Source organism: Uranotaenia lowii, chromosome 1 (assembly GCF_029784155.1).
Source record: "Uranotaenia lowii strain MFRU-FL chromosome 1, ASM2978415v1, whole genome shotgun sequence".
NCBI lineage: Eukaryota > Metazoa > Arthropoda > Insecta > Diptera > Culicidae > Uranotaenia > Uranotaenia lowii.
In genome coordinates this window covers 180,242,345-180,262,243 of record NC_073691.1, presented here as the reverse complement: position 1 = coordinate 180,262,243, position 19,899 = coordinate 180,242,345, and the positions used below count along the sequence as shown (strand labels likewise).

Below are 19,899 nucleotides of genomic sequence, written 5' to 3'. Positions count from 1 at the left end.
ATGGAATCGAACAGATTTCAACTTAAGATGAATTTCGAAGTTAAGGCCCATTTACACTTCACGTGAAAATGAACGTAAAAAAATCTTATTCTGTCAATATCTAAACAACGCGACGAAACTAGGTTTTGTAACATAGTAGAAACGATTAGAAATGGTTGAAAGATAAAATTCCAGTCGACTTGTTTCCTAAAACCTGATAGAACTGTTTTATTCGTATACCCCCGCCATATTGGAATTTCCGCGGTGAAAACCGAGGGAATCTAAATAAAAACAGTTCTAGAAATTTTCAAGGAACAATGTCATCTTTCAATCATTCTCCATCGATTCCACCATGTTACACATGCTAGATGTGTCGCGTTTTCGACTTATTGATGAAATAAGATTTTTTGACGTTCATTTTCACTTGAACTGTAAACCGGGCTGTACCTCGCAGTTAGTACAAATATGCTTTTAGGTCGAATGGAGCACAGGGTGGTTTGCAAAAAAAAAACCTGAACTCAACTTAAGACATTCAAATACATCACACCTGTTGATACCGAGGAAACCAAATTTGGAGAAGTAACGCATGCCATTTGGACTTAACATGGCAACGGAAATGTTTCAACAGATGATGAATTTCTGGAATACGGAATAAATATTTTTGAACTTGTTTGAACTAACTGGTTGTATCAGTAGTTGCTTCATTTATGCTAAATTATCATTCTTGTAGTGAGAACATTGTTGAAAGAACTGAATGCTACTATGGCCGAAGATGGATTTTTGTATTTTTTGCAAACATACGAATACCATTTGGAGTATGAAACGCACTGAACATTTTTCAACGAATGATTAAGCGATTGCAGAACGAAATAAAAAATTAAATATCCAGGTTCAGAATTACAAATCTACAAAACCAAATGAAAAGTGCCTTATATTCAATCAATTCAATTTAAAATTGAGAACTAACGTATGCCATTTGGACTGAAATGAATTGATTGAAATTGAAATGATTGAATGATGAATTTCAAAAACTGTTAAAAGATTTTTTTTTCCCCAATAACATTCAAGCATGTGACTGGTTCTACAATTGAAAAAAACAAATATTCCAACAAAAAACTCTTAAATCCAGCAAATTATCTTGAAGCCGATGATATATTCGTTCTATTTTTTTTCGTTCCATTGTTGAAAAAAAAATCCAAAAACGTTTAAGAATCTATATTAAAAGAGATTTTCATGATAAAAGTTCTTTGATCTTTGAGAACATACTAATACCGTTTGGACTTAAAAATGCCCCGGATATGTTTCATCGAATGATTTTTCGAAGGTGGCTTAAAAAACCATCTTCAAGCTTTCTGAACTATCAAAACCAGCACAAGTAAAGCGCTTAAATGCCGAGAATAATTTGTTAGAAAACTACAATGGTTAATTTTTTTTCCGTCCGCAAATTTATATAAATATCCACAGCACAAATCATTCGAATAGAAGTCGATGCTAGAAATCAACCTATCAAACACTAGGAATAAAATTTCCCTAAATTAGTCATGTTGTGGATTCAGATCCATGCAATCAGCAGCCTAGATTGGGGCCCCTCCCTTCCAACTATCAAATCGTTCAACACAATTCAACATTTCCACAGATGTTTTCGGTTCCGCTTTCGTGCCAATCTAGCGCTCTAGCGCGTCGTACTTGCTGTTGTTGCTACTGGCTAAGGTTTGAAGAAGCTGCTAGTGGAACCAGAAGAGGATTGCGGGTACTAAATTTAGCGAAGAACAACATCGCAGCAGGTGTCGGTTGGCTGCTGCAGCCAGGTATTTGTGCAGGCACGCGCTGCATCTGCTGTGCTGCACTCACTCGCTAAATAATCAGATTAATAGCACACACAAATATATGTACCTTCTTCTTCGGTTCTCCGGTTTTCGAACACCTGAATGTGCTTCGAGACTGCTCCGAAGTCGAAGGAAAAAAACGAAATGCATTCAAGACTAGATGCAGAAGCATCAGGGACTGCACACAGAGGGAAGTAATTAGCAAAAAACTTGGCTTCCTTTCCCCCTTTTGCCGAATGAATGGCTTGGTTCGGTTAAGAATGGGGGGATGATTGTCGAGAGCGCTACGGTATGGAACTTACTGGGGGGATCTTTCCTTCGGAGGAAAAATTAACGATTCGATTGGTTGAACCGAGCCTGACTACCTTAGCTACCGTACAGTACCATTAACGAAGAAATGGAAACGCTGACTTACTTTTCCGAGGAGCTGCTACTTACTACTAAGTACTCTGACTGGTTGAAATGTTTTTGAAGCAACTCTCGATGTGCAAATTGTTGAATGTACATCAACTTGTGACGATGGGTGAATCCATCGTTGGTGCCGGCCAGAAGTGTATTATTTGCGGGAAGAAAACATGTACGGTGATGTTTATGTTAGATGATGGATGAACGCGTTTGCTTGTATCACGTTGTTCGAAGCACAAGGAACTGTTGCTGCGAGGCAGCTCCTGTTTAAGATTGATTGAATTGGAAACATTGATGGAAAGCTGAGATACAAGCATGTTAGGAACTACTATTCCCGTTCTTTCTTCCTAACCTCATTGTTAAGAAACCATGTTTTAAGAAAAACTTTGAATTTTTAACCATTTTGAGGATTTACGATTACCCATTGGACTAAAAAATGCATCGAAAAGCTTTCAAATTTTGATGAAAAGCACATTGTTCAAACATAAATATTAAATTTTCTGCAGCCAGAAATTTTCACTTCACTTTTGAATTCGCTTGTAGAACGAATGATTTCAGAACGAACGGCTAAAGTTGAAGAAGAAAAAAATCAGCAAAAGCTAAACCGACTGGAAGGGCCGGAGCAATTAATGCAAACCTCGAGTGCATTAATTGCAACCGCCCTTCCCGAATAACCTCAAAGCGGCAGCTCAACTCTTCACTCGTTTGGGCCAATCGTCTAGCATAGAACCGGTGTACAAAAGGAAAGCAAAGGCAAGACAAAAAAAAAACAAATGGCAAAACTGCACAACTGTGCCTGGATTTGTAATTCCACGTTCCAGACTATTTAGAAACGAATAAAACACAGAAAACATCTCCTCGGACCGGCTCATACAGGTTGAAGTTTCAATTAATTCTCTGCACCTTCGGGCTTCTAGTTGTTTTTTTTTCGTTTTTGTGGTTGTTTTTGCCTTCATTTACTTATTTATTTTAGCTTTCTGAAACCACTTTGTGCAGGAAAGAATTTCCAATAAAAGGATCAAATCCTTTCATGTAAGAGCTAAATTATGGTTTGCAATTTTGAACGCGAATTAGTTGATTAATTCAATTGAAAGCATAGGAAGTCGTCCACAAAAAAGGAACTTTTTCGGTTTCTACACTTTAAAATGACGAGTTAGACTCGTGGTGAATAAAAAGAAGTTTTTAATATGAATAAAAACGAGTGTTTTATAGATTGTATCCAGGAGCCAGACTCGTGGTAACGTAATTTACCAAAACCATGAATCAAATTCTCTGAGAAGGATTTTCATTACAATCAACAGCCACAAGTCAGACTCGTGTTTTACCGTTTACAGTTTTACCGTTTTTACAGTTTTTGAAGCATCGGATTCAAAGGGTAATCAAAGCAGTAAACTGGGTATTCCAAGAACTTTGGTTTACCTTCAGAGGGTTTATTGGAAAAAATGTCATTTGCAAAGTTCAAAGAAAGTAGCTACTGGAATGTATCGTATTCCAAACCTTCTCTAGGAGGTGATTGATTTCTACTCAATTACCTCCTATTATTGCTATCCATAGCTTACCGATGGGCTCCTTGTCCATGGATCAATCTGCAACAATGTGTCCCTTCATTAAAAAAATGTTTTATTGACAACCAAGACTTTAAGCAAATCTTTGCTAATAACGAAACCAGAAAGGCTGATCCGGTTGAGTCGGATCCCTCGATTGAACCTGCCTTTCCAGGACCAATCGTAAGCTATCTTCAATGATGCTGTTGCTGCTGTTAAGATATGAAAAACGGGACAGCCTTCGGAGGACTGTATGCTGAGGGCAGAAGGGGCAATCGGATATTGACCGATTCTATTACTGACACACAACTTAACCAATTATCGTTAATTAAGAGAACATCCGAAGAACCTGCTGCTCTCGGACTGTCTCGGACAAACTCGGCTCATTGCAACATTGTATCGAATGATGATGGTGGTTTTGACTTGTAGCCTCCGAGGCTCTTCGTCCATGCACTCCAGGAAGGATCTAGCAGTCTGCACAAAAGTTTACCCACAACCTAGCCTGGTTAGGTAGGATGGTGAAATTCAGTTTTGCACACACCTTCCTACTGCCGAGCTCCGTTATTGAATTGATTTGCGGGACGATTGTACACCTACAAATCAGACTATGCTCCAATAATGACTTTCCTTGGAGGTGGAATAATCGGCATAAGATTCTATGCCGGACCGGCATTAACAATCTCTTTCCCATCAAAAACAAAGGAAGATGAAACAAAAACACCCGTCAAACTACAGACGGACAATGCAGTGCGTTTTTTTGGTAATCAATGAACTTTCGTTTGCTAACCGACTCATATTGTGCACTGGGTAAGATATCGAACTGGCAATCCGAGAAGAGATTTTGCAGTGAGTTCGATTCTCACTTTAATTTTTTTTTTTGATAAATGATCCAATAGGATGAAAATTACACAAAATGTTTTTCTTGTTTCATTTTGTTTTGGAGCTCGAATCTTAATGCCAATTCCAATCATATCATCTTTGGCACAGTACACGTTTCAGCGCATTTTGGGCACAGAGCTTTTCCAAAAAGGCATCGTATTTTTGCAACCTCTTTTATGGGTGTAGCAATTCGAGGAGGTAAGGGGGGATGATGACCGCAGATTCCCGGTCCAGCTGCAGCGTAGCTGCATACGTGACTCCGAATTATTCAGTGATTAGTCCATAATTAATTGAAACTGATTAACTATTCACGATTCGGAACGTGGTTTTGATGAATGGCGCGAGCTGCAGCTCGGCGATAAATTTTGTGGCTTCGGGAAAAATGTTCGTTACCCATTCGATGCCATCAATTTTAGAGTGTGTGTTGGCAAGCAGGAGAGCAAAAATATTTTTTTTTAATATGGCACCGCAATGGGGTCAGTTAGTAAAACTTGGATGCAAAAGTTGCAAGCAATGTGATTTTCGTTTTTGTGTGCAACTTAATATCTAGCATGACTTTTTCTAACCTTCTAACTCCATTTTAAAATTTAACAGATCACAAAAAAATTACACTGAACAGAAACTAAACTAAATGGTAAACTTTCTTTCTTTGAGCAAAGCTTTTATTGTAACAATAGAAGAATCATGCAAAATTGAATGCAAGATTTTAAGGTGCAGAAGTATAATAACAAACTCCAGTCTGGCCGGAACAAATTAGAAATCCTTTTTTTGTCACTTGGATTGGAAACATCACAAGGCGAGATAATGGAAGAAAAATTTGACAAAAGCTTTCATGCAACAAACTTGCATACAATCTACATAGCACAGAATTGAAAAATTGAGTCATTGTAGATTGAAAATTCGAAAAAATCTCTAATTCCAAAAGTATTTTAATTTTCATCTTCGACAGTTTAACTTCCGCTCTTTTAACTGTTTTAATTTTCGAAGAATTTTTCAAATTATTCGTTAAAATTCCTTAAATTTCCCCCTTCGAAATTTTTGAAAAAAAAAATCGAAGGGCAAGAGGATGACAAAGAACAATTTATATTTGTTCCGGCCTCATTGAGTTTTCATCATAATTTTTTTATTGACAGTCTTCCAAATAAAATAAACACTCATTAAATGTATTTCTCACGTTTTTTTAACCCCCTGTTGTTTTTAATACACCGCAAGCAAACAACTTCAGTTTAATGGTATGCAACTTTAAATCTTGCATACGAACTTGTAGGCTTTTTCTATTGCTGTTAGGAGGGCTTTCAAAGCACACAGTATTACTTTTACATTAAGGTTGCCAGAGTTTTATCAGCAGGTATCCGGGCTTTTTAATCTAAAAACCTGGAAAAATCGGACATTTGATTCCTAAATTGTCGACCAAAAATCCGAGAAATATCCGAGCAAATTTGTTCAAAACCCAGGAAATGCTCAGCAAAAATCAAGAAAAAAAAACTCTGAAGAAAGATGTTCTGATTGTTGCTGAAAAATTTAGACGCATTTATTGAAAAAAAAAAATTACATCACAATTATTTTTCTTATTTTGAGTGGTTTGGCAAATAAGGTGAATAAATAAATCCGAGAAAAATCCGGGTTTTTTTTTAATGGGGGCAACCAGACGGGACCGGACTTTTGCTAAATTTTGTTCTGAATATTCGGGCAAACCCGGATAAAACCGGGCAATCGAGCAAGTCTATTTTACTTTACATACTTCATTTAGAAATTTTTTAAATTGTTTAAATTTGTTTTCAAATATTTATTATCGAATATTTTCGAATAAAACATAACCACATTTTATAAAATCTCCCACGCTTTCCTCTCCCCCTATCGAAATTCACCTGCGATATCGGTATAAAAGCAAGGGGAAAGGAACCCCAAAAGAATCAATCAGTAATCAATTTTAATTAAAAATATATTGGCAAAAATTCTGCCCCATCGAAGGGCCCTGGGCCGCAATCACCAGTAACAGAATCCCTCTCGGGAGCTTTGCCGCGTATAATTGACATCAGATCGCGGCTCTACCGCGGCTTTCCCTCGTCCAATTACAACCCTAAGCTTGGGCAACCGTTTGATTAAAGGTGACCGGCCAAGTGGGTGGAAATACGCGGCTAGGACAAAAAAGCGCGTCATATTAAACACTCCCCAATGGGTAGTACCGTGGTAAACACTTGAAACTCAACTGCACTCATGCACTCGCGTTCATTCCGCAATCCCTCCGGTGGAACATAGAGACAGAAGGATTGTTTGATTAATAAAATCAACCACCAATCAGCCGAACTGGTCCCCATTGATGTTAAAAAAAAAACACACAGGCGGAAACCTTCTGCCACACACAATTTAAACATCCCCTCAGAAAATGATGAAAAAAAGTTCAATGTTTGGTTATAAAATACGGTTAAAAAAATTACACTTAGCCAATAGGGTCCCATCCCTGTTGAAAATGAAACCACAAGAAAAAGGTACAATATTAAATTAATCAGGCTAATATCAGTAACGGTGAGTGGTGAAACTTTTTCGAAAAAAAAAAATTCTCTAATGGAATGTGGCCGGTGTCCGAAACAGGTCGCTGTAAGCTGTGGTTTTTCAAAGGGTGTAATTCAATTTTCCCATTAAGTCCGGCTTTATGGAAAACATTTGAAGTTGAAAGCGTTTTCAAGCGAACGCCTTTCCGAACGCTTAAAAAAGTGTTGGTAAAATTGGGATCAGGATTTCGGATATGATACGCACCTCCTGAATCCTGAAATTTCATTGTAGGACTCAGATTCCTATTTATGAATCGGAAATGTAATTACAAGTAAAGATAACTCGATAAATGTTGACTGATTTCGAATAGTTTAATAGTTTGAGCATAGAGAGTCGAAATCAAGGCTACAGCGTTTCAGACGGGAAAAAAACAGGAGAGTGTGATAACAAAATTTGGTTTTCTTTTAAATATCATTGCACTAGTCAAAAGTGTATCCTGATCGAATCCTTTTCCTCCATTTCACCAACCAATTTGTTTGCTAGGACGCAGAGGTAACCTCGGTTCTAGTCCTAGGACTAATAGGACGTGGCCGGCGCCGTTATTGATGTTCTAAGAGAGTGCGTCCGTAATCAGCTAGCTAAGCTAGTCTTTCTTTGAGATATTTGTGCACATAGTCAATGGGTCAGAGTCGACAATTGAGAGTTGATAATCGAAAATCGATTGTCTATAGTCGACTGTAAAAAAGTCGACATTCGAGAGTCGACATTTGAAACTCGCCTGAAAAGATTCAACATTAGTCGAGAGTCAGCAACCTATGGTGCAAACAGTTAAGAGTCGAGAGCATAGATTCGACATTCGAAAGTCGGCGGTTGAGAGAAGGTCGTCGTGAAAGTCGATAGTCGAAAAAAATGACACTCGTAATTCGAAACGAACAACTGCTAAATTGGCCTCTAGACTAGTCGAGAGCGTCGACTTCCGACTGTCGAATCAGTACTCTCGACTATTGTCGACTCTTGACTCTCGACAGTCGAGTTTCAACTGTCGATTTTCGAATGTCGACATTTGTGTAAGTTTAGTCCATAGTCGATGGTCAAAAGTCGACAATTGAGTGTTGATAATCGAAAGTTGATTGTCGACTGTAAAAAAAGTCAACATTCGAGAGTCGACAATTCAAACTCGATTAAAAAAATTCGTCAATTGTCGAGAGTCAGTTACTTCTGGAGTAAACAGTCAAAAGCCTAGAGTACAGATTCGCCAATCGGAAATCGACGGTCCAGAGCAGGTCGTCGAGAAAATCGAAAGTCGAAAAACATAATTTGGCACTCGTAATTTGAAACGAGCAACTGCTAAATCGGTCTTAAACTCTCGACCATCAACTTCCGACTGTCGAATCTGTACAGTCGGTCGATTTAAAACTTTCGAATGTCGACTATTTTACAGTCGACTCTAGACAATCGACTTTTGATTTCCAATTCTCAATTCGTTATTTTAGATATTTGTGTTAGCTAAGCCCATAGTCGATGGTCAAAAGTCGACAATTGAGAGTTGATAATCGAAAGTCGATTGTCTAGAGTCGATTGTAAAAAGTCGACATTCAAGAATCGACAGTTGAAACTAAACTGAAAAATTCGACAATAGTCGAGAGTCAGCAACCTCTCTGCAGCAAACAGTCAAGAGTTTAGCGTACATATTCGACAGTCTGAAGTCGACGATCGAGAGGGGGTTGCCGAGAATATCGAAAGTTGATAATCAAGAGTCGAATGTCGGCATTCGAATGGCGACATTCGAAATTCGAAAGTCGGGAGATGACAGCTGAGAATCATGTACTTTTCCTTCGTTGGTCGACCTGAACGAGTCCGCACAGTCGAGTTTCAACTCTCAATTTTTTTTTTAGATATTTTTGTTAGTTTAGTCCATAGGCAGTCAAGAGAGAGTAAGTAATCGAATGTCGAGAGTCGACTGTAAAAAAGTCGACATTCGAGAGTCGACATTTGAAACTCGACTGAAAAGATTCAACAATAGTCGAGAGTCAGCAACCTCTGGAGCAAATGAATGTCCACATTATAATGGCGACATTCTAAATTCGAAAGTCAAGACATGACAGCTGAGAGTCATGTACTTTCTCTTCGTAGGTTACGAGTCGACACAGTCGAGTTTCAACTCTCAGATCTGTTGTGGTATGAGCCTACTTGGTTGAATGATTCAAATGAATCAAAGCAATCGAAAGATTCCTTTTAATTCAACCACGGTAAATGAAAAGTTCATATACCAGTATTTCGATAACAACTTACTACCTTCTTCAGTGATCAATCGATCAACAAATCAATCGAAATCGGTCAAAGTTGACAATTGAGAGTTGTTAATCGAAAGTCGATTTGTCTAGAGTTTACAGTAAAAAAAAGTCGACAAAGTTGAAACCCGACTGAAAATATTCAAAAATAGTCGAAAGTCAGCAATCTCTGGAGCTAACAGTCGAGAAAAATAAAATTTTTCGTTTTTTTTTTATATTTGTGATAGTTTGTCCATAGTCGATGGTCAAGAGTCGACAATTGAGAGTTGGTAATCGAAAGTCGATTGTCTAGAGTCGACTGTTAAAAAAGTTGACAGTTGAAAATAGACTGAAAAAATTCGACAATAGTCGAGAGTACAGATTCGACAGTCGGAAGTCGACGAACGAGAGTAAGTCGTCGAGAAAGTCGAAAGTTTAAAGTCGATAATCGAGAGGCGAATGCCAGCATTCGAATGGCGACATTTGAAATTCGAAAGTCGGGAGATGACAGCTGAGAGTCATGTAATTTCCTTTCGTTGGTCGACCTAAAAGAGTCGGAAGATAACAGTCGAGAATCGCGAGTCAAGTCATTCGAGAATCGAAAGTCTCGGAAACCGAACATTTTTCCTTTTCCTAATTATGGTTTCAAGTTTTGTATTTCGTATTTTGTTTTAATTTGATCAAAAAATAAGACAGATTTTGTACATCAGTTTCGAAGCCATACTTTTCCTTTGACGTTATGAGCCTAACATAAATTCTCACATTCCGATGAAAAGAGGCCATCTAAACGGATTCAAACCCAATCCACATTATTGCTAGAAACCAGTAGCTATTTTCGGGCTTCCCCATAAACCGGATCCGTATGGGAAAAGCTCACCAATAATTAATCATTATTAGTAAAATATTCACAATTATTACCAACACCCTTTCAGGCCACAAATCAGCCATGGGATGCAACTTTATAGGAATATGCTTCTAAAATTGGAGCACCGATTTAACGCCCATCGAATTCTTGGAATTGTACACTTGAATTTGCTTTGTAATTTCTCAACCATAACTTGTATCTTTTGCCATAAAAATATATTTTTTTATGTTAAAATAAGCGATTGTTTTAAAAATTCGATAAAACTGTGAGACGGTTCATAAATCTACTTAAAATTTCTACCTCTATTCCGATTTTTCGAACACAATTTTTGAACCGGTGTAATGTAAACCCGCACAGCGTAATCAAATTTTGCTCCCAAACCATTGGCTCCCGATGATGTGAATTATGAAGCCCCCTCAAAAGTTTTAGGGTTAAATCGCTTCGCATCGGGCTTCACCAGCCGCCCGGAAGCGAGAACCTCCTAACCAACAGCCATACATGCATGCATTACCCCTGGATGTATGCTACCGGGTAGCAATTTATGTTTATGTGCACCGGGCCAGGAACATTACCAGTCCGGGCGCAAAAACTGACACACTCACACTAATAATTAATTAAATGAAAATTTAATCTTTCATAGGGTTAATTAAATTCATTCCGGCACGGGTCTAGATTGGCCACTCCGGGGTCTATTTTGTGGCCGCTCTCTGGTTTTGGATCCTGAAATTTCCTGGAATATTTGGGATGGAAACTCGCTACCCCACAGGCTTTCGGTTGGAAGTGGGCTTTTCCACAAATTTTTCGTTGGTCCAATTACTCACATTCAGAAGTTTTCAATCAAAGCGAGTCGATAGTTTATTTTCGAAATTAAATCAAATGTTCAACTTCCAATTTCTTAAAAAAAAATCTAAACATTGCATTCAAATGCTCCTTCAAGGCTCGGCCCAGCAAAATGCATTCATTTCAGATGGAAACGACTCGACTGGGTAGCTCGGGAAATTGTGATATTAATTTTTCAATCTCTGACCGGAACTTTCTGGGTGCCACGCCAGGCGCGTTGACAGACATTTACATATGAGTGTGTGTGTGTATCTAGGGTACTTCTCGGGGGAGGGCTACGGAATCAGTAAATTGAACACTCGGGCACGCGGGCCGACACGGTTGGGAAAATTGTTACAATTTCCGCTACAAATTTGGGAAATTGTTGACGCTTTTCCGACTGGTCTTCCAATCCGTAGTTGCGTGACACCATTTGCTCTTATAGACTGCACCTGGTGGACGTCCAAATTTGAAGTTAGAAACCGAAAATAGAATTATTCCAGTGATAAAGTGGAATAGTATTTACGGGAACTTTTCAGAGAGAATTTTTATGAATAATTGTGAAAAAGCCAAAGTACATTTGCAAACAACAGTTATAAAAAATTGCAAAATACTTTTTAAAAACTAACTCCCTACTTTCTACTATTGTTTATTTGGCGATCCTTAACCTTATCAGTTCCTAAACTATTGAATAAAAAAAAACAAATCTTATAAACGATATTTCCTTATCTGTTTTCAAAATATTGTACAGTTTTACTAACTTTCTTTTTTTTCTCTTTTGTAATTTTCAGGTAAGCAAACCGGGTGCCTCAAATGAGAGATAATTTGGTAAATATTATTCATATTTTCATATGTTCAAAACCACTGAAATAATTGATTATCGAATATTTTGAAATTTTTGGATTTTTATTGCTTTTTTAAATATTTGCCCGCCGAGAACAATGTCGAGAGGCGAAAATCATTCATCGAAATCGAGAAATCGGAGTTAATATTCAGTAGTCTTAGAGTAGGCGTCGAGAGTCGAGAGTTGTGAAGAAAAAATTTATTGTCACTTCAAAGTTAAAAGTTGGAAGTTTAGAGTCGACAGTCAAAAGTCGATATTTGGAAATCGAGTATCAATAACAGAGAGTCGAGGAGCTCGAGGCATTGGGAATCGATAGTCGATAGTCGAAAGAACCGTCCATTAAGTCTCTAGAGTTTGAGAATCGATATCAAATAGATTAGGATTCCATATTCGCAAATAGGAAGTCATGAGTTGGGTCTTGGGAATTGGGAGTCGACAATCGAGATTGCTGAGACAAAAGTCGAAAATCTATAGTCGAGTCAAAAAGCAATAATCTTATGATAGAAGTGGGGCGTCTAGATTCGAGAATTCAAGGCTAGAATTTTTAGGGTCGAAAGATTAGATTTTTGATACAACCTTTGAAGAAAACCGGTGGTTGAGAACCGAGATTTTAGAGCTAGGATTTGAAAGTCGGGATTAGTGATTCGAAAGATGAACTAAGTCGTGAATTGGAAGTCGACCAAAGAAAATCCAGAGTCGAAAATCTCAAGTTAAGGGTCCGAATTCCGAGTTCAAAGACGTGATTCTAGAGTTGAAAGTTGAAATTCCCGACTGACTTGTCGAAAGTCAAAATTTTGAATTGAGGTTCGGAAGTCGGGATTCTAGAGTCAAGAGTTGAAAGTCGAAAGTCGAGAGACCAGAGAATTTAGGTATAACTTGGGATCAGGGATTAGGGAGCGGGAGTCAAAAATAGAAAATCGAGAGTCGAAAGTGGTAAGTCGACTGTCGAGATTCAAATATCGAAAGTCTTCTATCAAGAGACTTTAGAGTCGAGAGTCGAACGTCGAGAATCTACAGTCTAGAGTCGAAAATCAAAAGTCGAGAGTCGAAAGTCGAAAATCGAAAATCGAGAGTTTAGAGCCGAGAGTCGAGAGTAAAGAGTCGAGAGTCGAGGGTTGAGATTTGATAATTGAGAGTCGAGAGTCGCAAGTCGAGAATAGAGAGTCGAGAGTCGAAATCAGGAGTCGAGAAGAGAAAGTCGAAAGTCGAGAGTCAAGAGTTAAGAGTCTGGGGAATCAGTTGCGATTAAGGATATTGGAGTCAGGAGTGGTGAGTCAAGAGTTAAGAGTCATGGGGTCAGTTGAGATCGAGGATTTTCGAGTCGAGCGTCGAGATTCAATAATCGAGAGCCGAGAGTCGAGAGTCGACATTTTAGAGTCAATAATCGAGAGCCGAGAGTCGCGATTTGGAAGTCAAAAGTTCAGAGTCAAGAATCGAGAGTCGAATGTCGAAAGTCAAAAGTCACGAATCGAGAGCCGAGAGTCGAGTCAAAAGTCGAGAGTTAAGAGTCCAGAGTCAAGATCCGTGAGTCGAGAGTCGTGTGTCGAGAGTCAAGAGTCGAAAGTCGAGAGCCGAGAGACGAATGTCCAGAGTAGAAAGTCGAGAGTCGAGAGTTGAGAGTCGAAAGTCGAGCGTTAAGAGTCTTGGGAATCATTTGCGATCAAGGATTTTTGAGTCGAGAGTCTATAGTCAAGAGTTAAAAATCTGGAGAATCAATTGCGATCAAGGTTTTGGAGTCGAGAGTCGAGAGTCGAGAATCGAGAGTCGAAAGTCGAAAGAGTTATAAGTCGAGAATCAGAAGTCAAGTGGATTTTAGAGTCGAGAGTTGAGAGTCGAAAGTCGTGAGTTGAGAGTCAAGAGTCGAAGGTCGAGAGTCAAGCGTCAAGAGTTAAGAGTCTGGGGAATCATTTGCGATCAAGGATTTTTTAGTCCAGAGTCTATAGTCAAGAGTTAAAAGTCTGGGGAATCAGTTGCGATCAAGGATTTTGGAGTCGGGATTCGAAAGTCGAGAGTCGAAAGTCGAGTTTCAAAAGTGAAGTTTCAAAAGTGAAGTTTCAAAAGTGGAGAGTCAAGAATCGAAAAGCAAGAGTCGAGAGTCGACAGTCGAGAGTCGAGAGTCGAGAGTCAAGAGTCAAAAGTCGAGAGTTGAGAGTCGAGAATCGAGAGTCGAGAGTCGAGTGTCGAGAGTCGAGAGTCGAAAGTCGAGAATCGAGAGTCGAGAGTCGAGAGTCGAGAGTCGAGAGTCGAGAGTCGAGAGTCGAGAGTCGAGTGTCGAGAGTTGAGAGTCGAGAGTCGAGAGTAGAGAGTCGAGAGTCGAGAGTCGAGAGTCGAGAGTCAAGAGTAGAGAGTTGAGAGTCGACAGTCAAGAGTTAAGAGTCGAGAGTCAAGATTCGTGAGTCTAGAGTCGTGTGTCGAGAGTCAAGAGTCGGGAATCGTAAGCTGAATGTCGAGAGACGAGAGTCGAGAGTCGAGAGTCGAGAGTCGAGAGTCGAAAATCGAGAGTAGAGAGTCGAGAGTCGAGAGTCGAGAGTAGAGAGTCGAGAGTCGAGAGTCGAGAGTCAAGAGTCAAGAGTCAAGAGTTGAGAGTCGAGAATCGATAGTCGAGAGTCGAGAGTCGAGAGTCGAAAATCGAGAGTTGAGAGTCGAGAGTCGAGAGTCGAGAGTCGAGGGTCGAGAGTCGAGAGTCGAGAGTCGAGAGTCGAGAGTCGAGAGTCGAGAATCGAGAGTCGAGAGTCGAGAGTCGAGAGTCTAGAGTCTAGAGTCTAGAGTCTAGAGTCTATTATTATTATTATTTATTTCAGTTATGTAACGTAAGATACAATCTTATAATTTGTTACAAAGTGTTCTTCACGTGATTTACTTGCCTAATACTTATTTTATTTCAAAACTTCGTAATGTTTATGATAATGTCGTTCTTAACCCGTAAGCCCCGCCAATAAACCCTTTTTGAACTCTGACTTAGTTTTGATTAACTTGATATGGAAAGGGATAACGTTCCAATTTACGATACCTCTCACGAAGAACGAATTACCATAATAAGCTGAGTTGTGCCGTGGAATAACAAGACAACCAGTTCGAGAGCTTCGTAATGGTACTAGAAGTGATCTTAAATACTCAGGTTTGCCTGTGTTCAGGATTCTGTGGATTACAGTCGCTGATCTGTAGGCATAAAAACTTTCGAATCGACAACCTATCAGAAATTTTTGAAGGTGTGAGACGTGATCAAATCTTGATAAGTTAAAAACATATCGAATACACGAATTTAGTGCTACACGGAGCCTGTTCATTGATCTTTCCGAAGCGTTATGGTAAAGAAAATCTCCATAGATAAATAGTGGATAAACAAATGATTTAAAGAGGCGCAGTTTTATTGACGAGTCTAGATGTCTTGTTGTCAAATTGAGCTTTTTAAGCGAACCGTATATTTTACCACACTGCGTAGCTATCTGACGATCCCAGGAGAAATTTTGGTCAAAAATTATTCCCAAATTTTCAGCATATTCAACGTATGAAATTTCTTTTCCATCGTAGGTGAGAATGGGGGGCGTGATGGTGGTGGTCAGTCTACTGATGAAGATAGCTTTGGTTTTTTCAGGATTGATAGGCAGCAGGTTATCAGTTGCCCATTCATGAATTTTGGCTAGATCATGGTTCATTTTAGAGCCCAATTCCTGTAAGGAATATAACCCATCGCAGCATAAATATATCTGCACATCATCGGCAAATAAATGAACTGAACAGAAACTCAGAACTGAAGGAAGATCGTTAATAAACAAGGAAAACAAAATTGGACCTAAGATAGACCCTTGAGGAACACCAGAATCAATTGGGGAGAAGTCGGAAAACAAGCCGTTGTAGAAAACGGATTGTGAACGCCCTTGAAGGTATGAATTAATCATATCTGCGGCTGATTTGGAGAAGTTATACTTTAGTAACAGTTTTTGAACAAGTTTAGTATGTGCAACTCTATCGAAAGCTTTTGAAAAATCTAGCAAAAGAAGTAGTGCACTTCCTTTTTTGTCTAAAGCGAGTGCTATATCATTGTGCACTTTCATCAAAGCAGTTTCAGTACTATGGCTAGGCTAGAGTCGAGAGTCGAGAGTCGAAAGTCGAGAGTCGAGAGTCGAGAGTCGAGAGTCGAGAGTCGAGAGTCGAGAGTCGAGAGTCGAGAGTCTAGAGTCTAGAGTCGAGAGTCTAGAGTCTTAGAGTCTAGAGTCTAGAGTCGAGAGTCGAGAGTCGAGAGTTGAGAGTCGAGAGTCGAGAGTCGAGAGTCAAGAGTCGAGAGTCGAGAGTCGAGAGTCGAGAGTCGAGAGTCGAGAGTCGAGAGTCGAGAGTCGAGAGTCGAGAGTCGAGTGTCGAGAGTCGAGAGTCAAGAATCAAGAGTCAAGAGTCGAGAGTCGAGATTCGAGAGTCGAGAGTCGAGAGTCGAGAGTCGAGAGTCGAGAGTCGAGAGTCGAGTATCAGAGGCGAGAGGCGATAGTCGAGAGTCGAGAGTCGAGAGTCGAAAGTCAAGAGTCGAGATTCGCGAGTCGAGAGTCGAGAGTCGAGAGTCGAGAGTCGAGAGTCGAGAGTAGAGAGTCGAGAGTCGAAAGTCGAAAGTCGAAAGTCAAGAGTCAAGAGTCAAGAGTCGAGAGTCGAGAGTCAAGAGTCGAGAGTAGAATGTCGAGAGAGTCGAGAGTTGAGAGTCAAGAGGTGTTTTACTTTTAAAGAAAATTTTCGAAACCGTTCAAATCCAAGTTTAAACTATTTTAAATTTTTGTGAAGTTAATTTCAAGTCAATTCCGAAGGTTTTCCGGTATCAGCCCTACAGGACGGAACATTTTTCAAGAGGTCTCAAGGTCTTCAAGAGGTTTCAAAAGATGATTTGTCCTGTCTTCCTGGAATGCTGTCGGCCACTCATACTAATTGGGGATTAAAACTTCGGAGTCATTCATTGATGTTTGGCATCCGGAAAACGTTTAAGCTAAGTATTCTCATTTTTTTTTATAATAAGTTGATCAAAACTTGTAAATTTCAATGTTTTCAATGTGAAAAATTATTCACAAATGATCGGGCCACATTAATAATGTCGTAAAAAACATTTTTTTATTTTTATAGAATAATTTTAAATATTTTCAAACCAATCGTTATTTCACAAATTCAAAATATTAATTTAATCAGTTCAAAATTACAAAATTGATCCCTTTTTTGGTTAAAAAATAAATTTTATTCTTGTATCAAACCTAAACTTGGATTAACTTATACAATAGCTTGTTTAGAATTACTTAATTTCCCATCAATTTTTTTTTATTCAAATGTCCAAAACTTTTCATGTATATTATGATTAAATTATAAATAAGACACAAGTTAATTCTTAATGTTTCTGGTGGAAGTCGTTACATGAATCTTTCAATCAAAATTGCTAAAAAATTAACATAGTTTTTATATGTGATACCATTCTCTCCATTTCTCTTCAAACAAAGATAAAACGTTAGATTTGGACTAGATTTCTCCAATGGTTAAATTCACTTTTTTTTTTTCAATCTCTTTCTGAATTTTACTCCAAAAGATTTGAACTTTTACACCTTTCGTACGTTTTTAAATTCCTACATAAATATGATTTAGAACATCAGATCGGATATCATTTCGAACTTTGAATTATGTGAGCAACAACTATTATAGATACAGATAAAGATGGAAATCAAGTGTATACGATTGACTTCGAATGTGTTTTAGTCATAATCACCATTCAGATAAAGATGGAAATCAAGTGTATACGATTGACTTCGAATGTGTTTTAGTCATAATCACCATTCAAAATTGTTGTTTCTTATTTCGCTCAAATGTTCTAATAAATAAAAATATATTTCAGGAGAAAAAATTGATGATAGCCACTGCTGAACACTAGTCAAAAGTGTTTCCTTGTTATTTCCTTTTCCCCACATTCCCAACCAAATTTTTTGCAAGGATGCAGAGGTGACCTCGGTCCTTAAGCACAAAGTTGTTCTTTCATCCCTTTCTAATTTTTTCTAACCTATCTATTGACTACTAGGACGTGGCCAGCGCCGTTATTGATGTTCAAAGAGAGAGCATCAGTTTTGTGCATTGTGAATGTGTAGCCAATCCCAGGTTCCGTTCATTTGACCTCTGAACAAAATTGATGGCCTCGGTCAATCACGGAGTAGCAACCATTGGCGATGTGGAACTCGTTCTACTGAGCCACGCCTGCGATCTTGGAATCCGAAATGTATTGACTTGTATTTAAACCAAATTTAGAAATCAATCACCGAGTATACTAAAATACTTTTAAATTCTTTATCAAAACATCTTAAAGTGCATTTCGGGTTCAATGATTCAAGGTGGATGTGAGTAGTCAATCAAGCTAAGCTAAGCTAAGCTAAGAGTCGAGAGTTGAGAGTCAAGAGTTAAGAGTTAAAGAGGTGAAAGTCAAGAGTCAAGAGTTATGAGTTCAAAGTCGATTGCCGATAATCAAAAGTCGAAAGTTTTCGACAAGAATCCATAATTTAGAGTCTCGTTGGAGAATCAAAAAGCGAGAATAGAATGTCGAAAGTTGCAAGTGGAGCATCAAGAGTCGAGAGTTTGGAATGGAATCAAAAGTCATGAACTGAGAGTCGAAAGTTAGAAATCGAATGCCGAAGGTAGGAAGTCATGAGTCGAGAGCCAGAAATCGGATGTCGGGATATGAAAATCGTATGTCGAGAGTTGGAAATCAAACCTTTTTTTTCATTATTATTAACTATTACAAATTCAGAGGAAAATATATTTTGCTACACAAAAATTCTATACAAACATTTTCTTCAACCATGTTTCGTCATCCTTGAAGCTACCTTTGTGGCAGTTACTTCTCCACATTTTTTTTTCGTCATTTCGAATAAACTATGTAACGTGGGATGGTGTTGTTTCTGTTAGAAACTAATGATGAGTGTAAAACACAAGGGAGCAACTACATGGTTCCGAGACTAGGCTTTTCCGGTGCCGACTGCGCAAAAGTCTCATCAACAATTCATGGATCTCCGGTACTGTTTCGGTTGTCGGATCCGGGCGCGGTGTTTTTCTTTTTTTCACCTCTGTTTGCTCGAAAGAAAGCCTCCGGGCGACTGAAACTGCTTTCGGGGTTTCCAGAACCCCGTTCCAACCGGAGGAATGAGAAGTTTGTTTGCATTTGCTGCCAGCTAAAGCCTACCGGAAACGCCGCCGACCTGATAGCAGCAGCTCTCCCCCAAAACTTGGTGCTGCTGGCGTATGTAGATAAAGGCTATCGAGCTCCCGGAGGCAGATAAACGATGGGCAATGGGCCGAGAAAAGTTAGTGCAAGGTGAACTGGTTTTCGAACATGAGCAAAAAAAAGTGGCATGCACCTGCACGTAAAAGGAAAATTTCTGATAGGACCTGCCGTTGCCAACAATCATGCAACATCGTCCAAGGTCTGATGGACTCGCGCTGTGCGCGGCAGCTAGAAATTATTTAAGCGAAGCTTTGGCATCGGGACGCAAAAAAGTAGCAAAGAAAACTATATTAAAATCATAATTTATGCTGCGGTGTTTATTTATTCATATCGGTATAGACTCGCAAGGCGGCCCCAAGGGAGTTGAACGGATCCACGGAAACGGAACGGAAGAACGGGAAGAAAAAATGGGTAAAAGAGTGGGATCTCGTGCGCTTAATGCTTGCGCTTCGGTTCTGATTCAGTGGCTGGATTAATGGGAGACCTTTTGCAGTTGCATCACACAATGGAGAAAAGTTGAAGGTCCCCCGTCAAAATTGTAGCTAATCGAGTTCGCGCAAATTGCTGCATCCTTTGGCTGAAGACTGACCCTAGTTTACATTTCTTTTTTAAATATTAAGGACTTGTTCTATAAAGCTGTGATACGTACGACAATGCGAAACTCAAATCGAAGTTACCAATTGTCCGGCAGAAATCGCTTTCGAGTCGGCAAACCTATCAATGAAATCTGGGTCACTTTGTGTGGCAACC

At 39.1% G+C, this 19,899-nt stretch overlaps 1 protein-coding gene across 19 annotated transcripts in view; it reads left to right on the top strand.

Moving 5' to 3' along the window:
* The window catches only part of LOC129738847 (polypyrimidine tract-binding protein 2), a 595,573-nt gene that overhangs the window by 329,649 nt on the left and 246,025 nt on the right, over positions 1-19,899 (top strand). Inside the window, exon 2 of one of the 19 annotated variants that reach the window (XM_055730267.1) lies at positions 11,872-11,908. The exons of the other annotated variants lie outside the window; for them this stretch is intronic. Coding sequence (XP_055586242.1) covers positions 11,894-11,908 — 15 coding nt within the window. The 5' untranslated portion in view covers positions 11,872-11,893. The remainder of the gene's footprint in view (positions 1-11,871; positions 11,909-19,899) is intronic. 19 annotated transcript variants of the gene reach the window in all.